Source organism: Vicugna pacos, chromosome 1 (assembly GCF_048564905.1).
Source record: "Vicugna pacos chromosome 1, VicPac4, whole genome shotgun sequence".
NCBI classification, from domain to species: Eukaryota; Metazoa; Chordata; class Mammalia; order Artiodactyla; family Camelidae; genus Vicugna; species Vicugna pacos.
In genome coordinates this window covers 14,900,325-14,913,070 of record NC_132987.1, presented here as the reverse complement: position 1 = coordinate 14,913,070, position 12,746 = coordinate 14,900,325, and the positions used below count along the sequence as shown (strand labels likewise).

The following is a 12,746-nucleotide window of genomic DNA, read 5'->3' as shown; positions in this document are numbered from 1 at the left end:
TTTTCCTTTACAATATTAATTCAAAAATTACAAAATGTATTTAGAGACTCCAATTGCAATTCCTCTTCTTTAAATGACAAATTTATTGCTGAAGTATGGACAGATTTTGAATCCAATAAAACATTTTTGATCAACCAATATAGTATGAGAAACACTAATTTGGGGAGCTTCTGTTTCTTGTAGCTGGCTTATGGTGAGGGGTGGCAGGGTACGCAATAGAGAGCTACAATTAACTGACCATTGCTGGATAAAATGTTTGCCTTGTTTGTAAGATTTAATTTTAGGCCAGGGGCCCAAAATGCATGACTTGAGATTCAGGGACTACTGGATTACTTTGTGAAGACAGAATTCAGGACTGCTAGAGTTGTCCCCACCGGAATTCCAACTGGCCTCCCTGCACCAGCCACCCTCCTCCTGCCCCTTGTCCCCAGTCCCCAGGTGGCTGCACTTGGGCTACAAAATTCTGCCTGGGTGCACAGAGCACCAGCTCCTCCCGTTGTCATGGGCTCCTGGTCCACAGTGGACAGCGGCACCCTCTGCAGCTCTGTTGAAGGAGATGTCCAAGTGGTCCAGCTTTTCCTTGATCATATGCAACGAGCCCAGGATGTCACTCATTGGGTTTGTCACTTATAGGGACTCTGGGCTGCTTGACCAAACCTAGCTTTTCTCTAAGAGTCCCAGGCCAGGAACTCTGACCATCCCAGGCTTGACCTGGCTGCCTGATATGCTGAGGGCATCTAAGAACCCAGGGTCCCCGGTAACCCAGGTGGGAGCCTCTAATCTGTCACGTGCATAATGCTGGTTTTCCAAGATGCCCAAAGGCACTCCATGAATAATGGATAAGTTGGTTTGTGCATAAGTTGGTTTGTGATCTCATCCATTTAAAGACTCAGTTTTTAGAATCACAGGTGACACTAAGCACAAATGCCTCCCTCATGACACAAGTGAATGTTCACGTAGAACCAGACTGACCAGGTATAAGGTAAAGCATAAATAAGCACCAAGCCTCTAAATCATTTACCTGGAGTCCACAGATCCCCTACAAGGGGTCTGAGGAGAGAATTTTAGTCTCCATGAACTTGGATGGGAAACCTTGACATCCTTATTCTCAGTAAGCTCTAACTGGAAAGTTAGTTTTCATTCCATTAGGAGTCTAGATCATAAACCACAGCACTGCCTGCAGTACCTGGGGCTTTGTCCCAGTAGAAACCATAGGTACTCTCACATCTCACTACAGGTGTTGGCAGACACCTCCAAGCATTATTTTCAGGCATCGTTGCTTTGAAACATAGTAGGCAGTAGACTTGCCACTCAGTCTCGTTATTAATGAGTTAATAAAGAGGCGCATATAACACTTTATTACAAATTTGTTTATTCTTGGGTTTTGATGACTAAATGCTGATATAACTGGTTTCCCTTTTAACACTGTGGATTTTATTTTGTGCACTTAGTCAATAGTCTGAGAGGTCCGTAGGTTTTTCTACTCCGCCAAAGAAGCCTCTGGCACACAAAAGGTTAAGAACCACTAAGCGTCTAAGGCCACCAGCTCCCAGTGATCTGGGAAGCCCAAGGGAGGCCATCAGGGAAGAGGATGGAGAGGTCATGGCCAGTGGGAGGGAGAGGGGCAGTTCTATCCTGGCCCAGGGTTGGGGGTAGGGGGTATGACATGCAGCCTTTTCTGTTCTGCTTTACACATTTCTAAGGAGCACTTACTAACACTCTAAAAAATTTCAGATCCCTGGAAAACAGTTTGAGAAATGTGGATTTAAGGAATGACTTAACCTGGGAAAATACTGGAATTGCATGATGTTGTTAAACCATATGTTAGTGTTAGACCTTTTTTGGAGCAAAATAAATAGACCAAGGGATACCTTGTTAGTCCACAAATGGCACCTCATGCAGGAAGGATCAGGTTGATTATATCACAGATTCAGAACCTTCCCATCCTTTGCTCACAGTCCAAGATTTATTAATATGAACAGGCTGCTGCCAGGGTTCCATGCTGGGCTGAGAGGGCTGTCAGCCAGGAGGAGAATCACTGGGGAAGCCGCAGGGCTCCTGCCCCAGCCACCACTCTGTCGGGTTACATGTGGACCTGCACATTTGGAGGACATGCTCCTGCTGGGAGCAAGGGCTGTGCTCAACCATGGCTGAAGGGACAAATTGGTAGAAAACGCCTTGTTTGTGGCATTTCATTTTAGGCTGAGGATCTGAAATGCATGTCCTAGATTGCAGAAAGATTCCCACTGGTGAGTTGTTTTAGTTTATACTATACATCAGGGGCATTTGTGGACTGACATCAGCTGATCTCTGTATTTTGCTCCAAAAAGGTCTGACACTAACACACAGTTCAACAATACCATGTAGTTACATGTATATTCCCAGGTTAAGTCGTTCCTTAAATCCACATTTCTCAAACTATTTTCCAGAGATCCAAGAGATGGCCCACCGAGAGGCCTTCACTCTTTCCCAAGCCAGCGCCATGAGGATCAGGACAGCTCTGCAGACACTGGATGCCTCCCAGAGCATGGCCACCCAGAAAAGCACTGGGCAAAGTGGTGTTGAACAGTACTTAGCTGCTCTGCTTCCCGGAGCTGAAGAAATGAGCAGCTGTATGTAGTGTACCTGGCTTTTCTTCCTCAGTGTCACCTTCACACTTGTAGAGATATGGGGAACTTGCCAAGCAGTCTTAGGGCACAGTCCATATTCCCACACTTCCCCATCAGTGGTCTGGAACCCTGTCTACAACGTTCTGTCAACAGTCCTCCTCTAACCTCCGAGATACTGCCAAGCGTTCCTGCAGCCCCTCCATATAATATACTTAGCCGAGAAACTCTGCCTGGCTGATTAGGACAGATGTTGCTGCCAGGGTTCTCCATCATCCTGGAAACTGCCCCCTGGCGGGCAACACGAGCCTGTGCTCCACTGGAGAGACAGCAGGAGCCCTCCGTGCGCCCGGCTCCTGGCAAATCCCTTACCGTCCGTGTCTCAGTGCAGAACTGGCCCCCATAAGAGATTATTCAGACAGAACTTGATCATCACCCTCTAAAGAGGGGTCCCCTGTTACTTCCGAGTGTGAACTAAGAGTGGAAAATATGAAATTGTAGAATAGCGTGCACTGTATGTGCTGTGATGTTTTCTGAGTGTACACTCGAATTCTTTTTTAGGTATTGCTGTGCATCAGAGGCTTTTCTTGGTAAGAGCTTTAAGATATAATTCACCCACCTAAAATGTACAATTCAGTGATTTTTAGCTATGCTATATTCAGAGCTGTGCAACCATCACCACAATCAACTTTTTCCCCCATTTTTTAAAAAACTGAAGTATAGTCAGTTACCATGTGTCAATTTCTGGTGTACAGCATAATGTGATGCATATACATATACATAGTTGTTTTCATACACTTTTTCATTAAAGGTTATTACAAGATATTGAATATAATTCCCTGTGCTATGCAGAAAAAAATTTTTAATCTATTTTTATATATAGTAGTTAATATTTGCAAATCTCGGACTCCCAAATATAGCCCTTCCCATTCCTTTTCCCCTCGGTAACCATAAGATTGTTAACTATGTCTTTATAACCCCCAAAGAAAAACCCACCCCCTTTAGTCTTCACCCCCAATCCTGCCATACCCCACCCCAGCCCTAGGCAATTAGCAACTATGTTCTGTCTTTACAGATTTGCCTATCATGGACACTTCATATGAGTGGAATCACACATATATGTGGTTTTTGTGACTGTCTTCTTTCACTGAGCATAACATTTTCAGGTTTCATCCATGTTGTAACATCAGTACTTCAGTCTTTTTTATTCCCAAGTAATATTCCATTGTAGAGATATACCACTTTTGTTTATCCATTCATCAGTTGATGGACATTTAGGGTTTTTTTTTTTCCCATTTTGGAGCTATTATAAAAAATGCCACTTTGAACATTCATGTGCAACTCTTTGTGTGGACATATGTTTTCCATTTGCATGCAATTCTTTGTGTGGACGTTATGTTTTCATTGAGCTTTGGTGTGTATCTAAGCTTGGTATCGCTGGGTAAGATGATAAATCAAAATTTAACTTTTTGAGGAACTGCCAAATTGTTTTCCAAAGTAACTGAACCATTTTACATTCCCATCAGCAACGTATGATTGTTCCAATTCCAATTTCTCCACATCCTCATCAACACTGGTCATTGTCCATCTTTTTTATTACAGGGGGTGTGAAGGGTTTAGAACATCTTTTCATGTGCTTATTAGCCATTTGAATCTTCTTTAGAGAAAAGTTCATTCAGATCGTCTGCCCACTTTTAAATTGGGTTGTTTCTTTATTATTGAAAAGCTTGAATTTTTAATGACTATTCAACTGCACTTTCAGACTCAGCCCCAGTAGGAACTGGTTGGGCTCCTCCAATTTTGTATCTCTCCCCAGGAAACGGAACACTATTCTGGGAGAGTTTCAGGCCCTAAAATTGTGGTTCTTAATCTCTTTTTGGCTCACAGATATCTTGAGAATCTTGTAGAAACTATGAATCCTCTCCCTGCATTTAATATCAGGGAGTTCCTGGCTCTTCTGCCATTCAAGTTTCTTTCTTTTCATAAGAGCAGAAACCCACTTCTGATTGGATTGTCAAATTAGTTGAAACTGGATTTAATGAGCAACATAAGTTTCCCAAATTCTAGGTTCCCACAGAGAGAAACAGAGTGAACTGTGCTGTTCAAATTATTAAAGTTGCACTATGGAGAAATAGCTTTTACAGAAGATTGCTTTAAAGGTCTACAGCCCATCCTCCCTCTAAATGTCCCCCTTTGATCAAGCCAGGCCATGAGAGCTTTCCACCACCGTGTTTGGGAGCTCTGAGAACTGGTTCATCTAGATAACACTGCAGCTTTGTGCCATCAGCCCGCACTGGGGCCCCCTGTAAGGAAGCTGTACACTCCTTATTCTCAGTTACGAAAATGCTGTGTCCGTACACACACCGAGAAAGAGTGCTTCTCTTGAACACATGGCGTTTTTTGTAATAATTAACAAGTAACAATTTCATTATTTACTTAATAAATAATGCTTTCTTCTCTGCTTTGTCCCTTAAAAACTCAGAGGTGCTGTTGCTGCCTGCCTCTAGCAAGTGGACTGGACCAGATGCTCGTTTGCGATCAGCATTTACAGCCCTCACATCCCCTTTGAACTGACCCCACCATTTGTTCCTTTTTGATGCATTTTTGTATACTATTATCTCAGGCTGTTTCTGGAGCAAACCAACAAAATTCTTTTTCTAATTCTGCCATCCTGCACTCATGCAGTGCATTCTATAAAATGCTATGCATGACAGCTGTTTGCTCAATGTTTGTTCTCAGTGACAGAGTTTATTTTGGAGTTATTTTTCTCACCTGTACATTTCAGGTGCTGGACTCAAGGGTATTTTGCAAACAGACAACCATCACCTATAGTTTACCAGATGTGTATAAAAGGGAAGGTAGAATTTTTGCAGCTAAGCAGACATAACAGAAACACAGAGTGTTGTATTGTTTCTATTCGACAAGATCCTTTCCCAGTGCTTACTAGGCCAGGCCCTGTTCTAAATGCTTTGCAAATACAAATCTTCACAAACCCTACAAGGTAGGTATGAGTCGATTTTTATTTCCCCACTTTATAAATAAGAAAACTGAGGCACAGAGAGGTTAATTAACTTGCCTGAGGTCACAGAGTTCTTAAGTGGCAGAACTAGGATTAGGAAGAGGGTTGTCAGAGAATCCACAATCTCTATCCCAAGGTGCTGCTGGAAAGAGCTAGGGCTCTGGGATCCTGGGCAAGCCACCTGAATCCTGTCACATGGGTGCAGTGACACCCGCTGCCTCCCAGACTTGTTGAGATCAAATGAGACTCCACGGAAAGGTCATGTCCAACCACAGTGGGAACTCAACTTTGTCTTCTTTAGCTAAAATCTGCACAGAAATCGAGACGAAACTTCACTGGGAATACAGGCCAAGAAGAATGAGAGAACTCACCTAAAACATTACCTGAAAACACCACAAGCAGACTTCAGCACCATTTTCAGCTAATTTGGACACCCCGATTGCGGAGGTATGAAGAAACTGACTTAAATTTAATTTGGACACATTTTAATATTTGGCATATCTTCCTGAAAAAAGAAGTTGAGAGATTAAATTACAATCAAATGTTCCGATAAAATTCAGACAATTGGTTAACTATTCAACTTTAAAAACACAGTATAAATGTAAGGAAGTACATAGTACATCATGATTCCTTAAGTATTTCCAGTGACTGTTCTCCCAGTCAACAAGTACTACAAACTTTCCAGAAAGAAAGCAGGGGCTGTACCCTATGGTTTTAAGTGGAAGCTTGGGACAGTCTGAAACTCAAAAATCCCCTCATAGCAGTCCACACTGGTTCAGTATTTCTGAAGTCTGCAAAGTCCTTTCAGATACATACTTTCAGTATTACCCCCATTTTGCAGGTCAATACAGTGAAAGCCAGAATGGAGGTGATTCTCATCCACCTAGTATTTGCTTAGTATGTACAGTGTGTTAGGCAACATGCTGACTGAGGATGGCTCTTGCTTTTAAGGAGTTCTCAGTTCAGTGGGAGAGACAGAAACTGAAGAGAAAGCTCAAGGTGGTTAGTGCTTTGAGAGGTGCACACACAGGGCACTGTGAGAAATGAGGAGACGCTCCCCATGGGAAGCGGGAAAGCTTTGCCAAGCAAGATAAAGGGCAGGTGGGAGCATGTGGGAAGAGGGGGCTGGCCCAAGGACAGCATATGCAGAGGCAGAGGGAAAACACGGTGCCTCTGAGGAAGGACATTTATGCACCTCCGAGTGCTGGGCTTGTGTAGGGAGATGGGGGCCCCACCATGAACAGACTGGCAGAGTCCTTCCCCTCCAGGAGCTCACTTCTAAAGGCAGAATAGACAATAAAAATGTATTTCAAGTAACAAAATGATTTCTGAAAGTAGTGAGCACCATGAGAGAAGTAACTCAGGGCAGTGAGCAAGAGAAACTGGGAGAAGCAGCTTTGGGAGAAAATGCCAATCCCGGGTGAGGAGAGAGAAAGGGGCTCCAGGTCAACAGCAAGCGTGAGGACCTAATGGGTTAAAGCTGGCCACACCCAAGGAACCGAAAGGAGCCGAGTGGCTGGAGCACGAGGAAGAACGGTCACACAGTGGGCATGGAGGCAGGCACAGAGAATTGAGGGCCTTGTAAATATTGAGGGCCTTGGAGGCCACAGTAAGCAATTCAGATTTAATCCAAGTGCAGTAAGGAGCCTCTGAAGGCTTTGAAGGGAGGTAACGGTGACACGGTTTAATTTACATTTCTAAAGGATAACTCTGGAGGCACTGTGGAGGGTGAATTATTGGGGTCAGGAGGAGGAGGAGTAGCAATTAGGGGGCTACTGGCGGGATCTCAGTGAGAGATGGGTTCGCTTGGATCAGGGTGGCAGCAGCGGAGGGCAACGGTTGGATCTGAGACAGGAGGCAGAGCTGACAGTCCCTCCCGATGGCTTGGATATGGTGGTGTGGGTAAGGACGGAAGTAAAGATAGCTCCTAGCAACTGGCAAACGTGATGCTGTCCTGCATGAAATCTAAGCAAGAGCCAGAATCAAGAGCTCTCTCTTGGAAATGTTCAACCTAAGATGCTTATCAGACGTTGAAGTGAAGAAATTCCATAAGGAGCTAGATATCCAAGGCAGCAGCTCCAGGGAGAGGCCGATATTAGTTTTGAATATAGGCGTCACTGGCCTACAGAGGGAACTAGAGGGGAGGGAGCCTTTCGAAGAGGAAAAGCCAAAAGAGGAGAATGAGAAGGAGTGGCCAGTGGGTAGGAGTGTCAGGTGACAGAAGCCAAGAGAGGAAGAGGGCAAGGCCAGCTGTGGGAAATGGTGCTCAGGGACTGCTGAGGTCACAGGAGACCTCGCCTCCAGAGCAGGGGAGCAGATTCATGGTGAGGAGGGAAGTGGGGTTGGAGAGGGTTAAGAAGCCAACGGAGTATACGGTTATCAAAATTCATCACATTGTACATCTGAAATACGTGTAGTTTACTGTACAGGAACCATACCACAACAAAGGTGTTTTTTTTTTTTAAAGCCATTTAAAAGTTAAAAAAAAAAAAAGGAAGACAATGGAACAGTTGCTGCAGACAGTTCTCGCCAGAAGAGCCTGCATGAAAGGGGGCCAATGGAGCAGTAGATATGGAGTAGCAGATTATGGAACAGCAGACAGAGAGGGTATGGAACTGAGCTTTTTGTTTTGCTTTAAAGAAAGAAGACATCACAGGATGTCTGCACGCCTATAGGAAAGATTTGCAGAGAAGGATGGCTCACATGTTCCCTCAAGCCGGCAAGAGCCCTACACCTCACCTTCCGGTCTCTGCGCACATCCCAGCTCCTCCACTGGATCGAATCCTATGATGCTCGTATGCTGGTGTCCTGTTCTGATCAACTCTCCATGGCTTCAAATGCCTCCCGCACCTTGAGATCTTTGTCTCCCCTTAAACCTCTCCTCGGGAAAGCAGACAGTGTAGATGCCCACTGAGTGTCCCCGAGGCGTGCCCCCTCCCCATCTCTTACATTCATGTTTTGAGGAAGAGAGGCTTCCTGTCAAAGCTCCCAGCCCAGCCGTGCACATCCTACCGCCCAACTGGCTCATGGGTAGCAGAACCAGTAAACCAACCTGGATCACTGCCTCTGAAATCCACACTTTCACTACATATACTGGCCTCAAAGGAAGTTCCCATGGGTACTTTATTTTCAACATGTATCATAAAATTTTTATTTTAATTAGTCTATATTCACATTTAAGTCAGCAAGAGAAAGTATCATTTTATGATAATAAATACTAATATGAGAAAAAAAGTCTAGCAAAGCGGTTTATTTACAAGTCATTGCTGGAAAAAGTCCTTCAAACAAACCAGAGCGGTGAAAACAGCCTGGAGCTGAGTACCAGCTTCTCAGATCCGCCCCAGCCGCCTTAGCTGTCCCACCTTTATGATTTTCACATGTTCCTGCTTCTAAAGAGCCGGACGGGAACTCTTCGGTGTTTATTTTTATTTCCATGTTTGTGATTTTTTTAAGAGGCTACTTTAGGGCTGTGAATTGTTTCACGGTCTTTTCACTCTCTCTTTTCAGTTCTTCAATGTGGGCGTCCAGGCGCTCTAGAATGTGGTGAGACCTCAGCTCCTCCTCTTCCAAAAACCTTGTAGCTATTGAACCAAGAGGAGACAGGGCCAAGGGACACTGGAAGAGAAGCACATTTGGACATATGTAAGTTGAACAGTATGTTTCTAAGACACATTGTTCATGGTGTTTTCTAACTAGCAATATTAAAAGGTGACTTTTAAAAAATATTTTCCTCTGAAGAGATATCTATTTCTATCCTAATGATGAACAGTTTAAAAAATACTCTGTAAGAATTAACACAGATCTCTTCCTCCTTCCTGACACAAGTTGTGTAAGTGTAAAGTGTCATGAAGCTGTAAGACATTAGTTACTGGTCTGAAGACTCTCTCGGGTTAGACTTGGACATCCTTCTATACCCCAGAAGAGATAAATTTAATGCCTGTTACTTCAAACTCATTTTTAAAAGCTGAATGTTACTTTCATTTTAAAGCACAGAAGATCTACTATAATAAATTAGATACCAGTTAAAATCAGTAGTTTCCCTCCTCCAAAATTTCAGTCCACAGTCCCTTACGTGAGAATTTTGGTTTCAGAATTCAAATTTTGGAAAGGTCACGTGTACCATATTCAGTTGATCCTCAATTACAGTAGTTACTTTTGCTCTTATGGGAAAAATACACACACAAACACACACACACACACACACACACACTTCACATAGACTTCAATCCTAAATCCTACAAACTCACCCCAGTAGATTCTATTTTCTTTTTTTTACAAAAGAGAAAACAAGGCTCAGAGAATTTAGTGACCTGCCTGAGGCCACCCCACTAGAGGGCCAGAGTTGGGGTTCAAACCCTGTTCAGCCCCCGTGTCTGAGCTCCTTGCACAATCCTGCGTTGCCACCAGCGGCACCATCCTCCGGGCACCTCAATACAAAGGCGGAAACAAGAGCGCCGCCTTGGCCAACCTCAGCTGGACACGTGAGTCCAGGGACTCGAATGTGCTGCGGCTCTGCACGTGTCCGTGAGTGACTGGAAGAGCTGATGAGTGCTGATCAGGGGCTACAAGCCCCTCAGGGAGAGGGCAAATGCGCGAACACAGAAGCCGTGACTTGTGAGCACTAGCATGTGTGCTGCCCTGGTGGAGTCTGTGGTAACTCCCCATCATCAAACACACTGATATTTCAAAGTAAGATGCTAAGTGGGGTAAATAAAGTCTGTACATATTATCACATCATTTCAGTTCAGGCCAGGTCAGGTTTTAGTGCCAAGTAAGTTTTGCTGACAAACTTAGGAAGAAAGTTAGTTGTCAGGAATGTTTTGGTTTTCAAAATTTATTTTGACAACTAAACTAAAAGAAAACCTTCCCATGGACTAGCTGGCACACTAAAAAGTCAAAAATACTGAACTTTCCACAGGTACAGGACCACGGGAGGGTGATGGGAATGGATGGCCAGAGGCGAGCCCTTCAGCACAGAAGGCACACAAGACGACGGAGCGGAGTCCTCTCAGCAGCTGCAGGAAGGGCCAGGCGGCCAGCACCGCCCCGTGCCGAGGGGCAGCCCCTGTCTCCGAGTGGCACCCAGTCTGTGTTCTAGACACATTGGATGTAATTTCTTCCTCCGCCTCCACCCACCGCCTTCCCACCGTTCCTTTTTCCCTCCTCACTGTCTATGCCTCAGGACTGTTTTGGCAGGCAGAGATACTCCTTGAGCCAATCATTCCAGTACAAAATTGATCCTCTCTGAAAAAGGCAGGAAGGGAATTTCCAATTTGGGCTAAAAAGAAATGAATACCTATCATTTATATTTCATAAGATGCATTTTGAAAAGTAGTTGTGGCTGACTGTCTTCATGAATGAGCAAAACCGTAAGACAGAAATACATGAGAATAACAAAGGGTACTTAAGATAGAGAACCAGTGAAAAGAAGGGAAAAAAACCCTACGGTTCTCTGTCTTAAAATAAAAAATAAAATAAAACTAAATAAACTAGTAAGATCAGAAAGTTTCCATACCGAAGAGACAAAGTCTTCTTGGTCATTTATACTCTCGGAGACAGAGTCAGAAAAATTGGTTTCATTTGTATCTAGCACTGAAGTCACAGAGTGAGTTTTACACAGAAAGTTAGAAGGCAAAGAGATGGTGGAGCAGCAAGGGCTGATCTCATGACTCGGGGAGCTGAGGCCCGTGGCTGTGGGCCCTACACTATCCGACGCTCGTCCTCGCGGAGAATGAAGACCTGCTTTGTAGTGCTCAGTCTTCATCCCATCATGCCTGTGCTGGCCATGGGCTGGCCTGGGTAGCAGATTAGAAAATAAAACAAATAAACATTGTAGCAACTTTCCTCTTTCAAAACAGACATGTTAAAGGACGTTCACTTAAAAATACAGGACGAGGCTCCTAGCAAGGCTGGAATTTACAAAATAAGCAGCCCATGTAGACCAGGTGTCCTTTCCAGCCTTGGGGCCCCGAATATCCAACCCCCACTGGCAGGCCCCTGCACACACTTACATATAGCAAGGAAGACAAGGAAGCGGCCAGTGTGGCTGGTGCTAGGATAGAGGGAAGCACTGTGCACAGTGAAGGCACCCATCCTCATCTGGGGGTGGAGGTGGGAGTTGGGTGAGGGTGTCAGCAAAGGCTCTTGGTAGCAAAACATGTAAGCCATACAGTAAGAGCTGAAGCCAGGTGGTTTTTTGCTAAATGCTGACTCCCTATCATTAGTTGACCAAAATTACAAAAGAAATGTGTTATTAAAAGCCAACTTCTATTTCTTATGGGGTAAATGGGGTTGGGGAGGTGGGAGGCAGCATGAAAAGGCTCAGGGGAATAAGGTTGCTGTTTATACCTACAACCATTGGTCTGACACTGAAGCTTGAAGGAAAGTGCTACATAACCCCCTGCATTTTTTTAACCTATTAGTAGATTTACTTGTGCACACAGTACTTTAGAATTAAACACAGTGTCCTTTGATGAAGATTTAATTTCTGGGGGTGTGGGTATGGCTCAGTGGTAAAGCACATGCTTAAGATGCATGAGGTCCTGGGTTCAATCCCCAGTACTTCCATAAAAAAATTAAAAAATAAATAAATAAATAAATAAAACATACTGCTATAAAAAACAGTTGTTGCTAATTAAAATTTTTTTTAAAGATTTAATTTCTGTAAATTGGAAACTACTCTCAAAGAAATGAGAATTACATTCTAAAGATACACATTTTAAATAAACTATGAAGAAATTTTACTTGAACTCCATATTCTTGAACTCAGGTACTCTGCTGTGTATTGGTTTAAAGATCCTGTCACGGTTTTTTTTGCACATCTGAGTAGAAATCTCCAGCTGGGTTCTGGTATCCATCAAATCTTTCTGTAGTTGTTGATTTTCAGACACTAATTTATTTAATGCCTCAATATAATTCTCCTGGAGGTCTGCTAGTGAAATCTCTTTTGCCTAATAAAAAAAGAATACCAGCGTCACTTACTTTGTATAAGAATACTTGTGGGGTGGGGATATAGCTCAGTGGTAGAGCACGTGCTTAGTGTGCACGAGGCCCTGGATTCAATCCCCAGTACCTCCATTAAGGGAAAAAAAACACTTGTGATCTGGGATACTGCTGGTGGA

The 12,746-nt window shown here is 43.8% G+C and overlaps 1 protein-coding gene and 2 non-coding genes across 8 annotated transcripts in view; 2 read left to right on the top strand and 1 right to left on the bottom strand.

Moving 5' to 3' along the window:
- Positions 1 to 8,860: 8,860 nt before the first annotated feature.
- The window catches only part of CEP63 (centrosomal protein 63), a 64,852-nt gene continuing 60,966 nt past the window's right edge, over positions 8,861 to 12,746 (bottom strand). For 4 of the 6 annotated variants that reach the window (XM_031677953.2, XM_006214555.4, XM_031677955.2 and 1 more), the window contains exons 13-15: positions 12,370 to 12,575; positions 11,141 to 11,420; positions 8,861 to 9,240 (exon numbers count right to left, since the gene is read on the bottom strand). In XM_031677953.2, coding sequence (XP_031533813.2) covers positions 9,082 to 9,240; positions 11,141 to 11,420; positions 12,370 to 12,575 — 645 coding nt within the window. In that variant the 3' untranslated portion in view covers positions 8,861 to 9,081. The remainder of the gene's footprint in view (positions 9,241 to 11,140; positions 11,421 to 12,369; positions 12,576 to 12,746) is intronic. The other 2 variants (XM_006214556.4, XM_072955655.1) reach the window with 1 other exon arrangement.
- On the top strand, positions 12,121 to 12,192 carry TRNAL-AAG (transfer RNA leucine (anticodon AAG)). Its single transcript has one exon. It is a non-coding gene; the product is annotated as a tRNA-Leu (tRNA).
- Positions 12,631 to 12,702, top strand: TRNAT-AGU (transfer RNA threonine (anticodon AGU)). Its single transcript has one exon. It is a non-coding gene; the product is annotated as a tRNA-Thr (tRNA).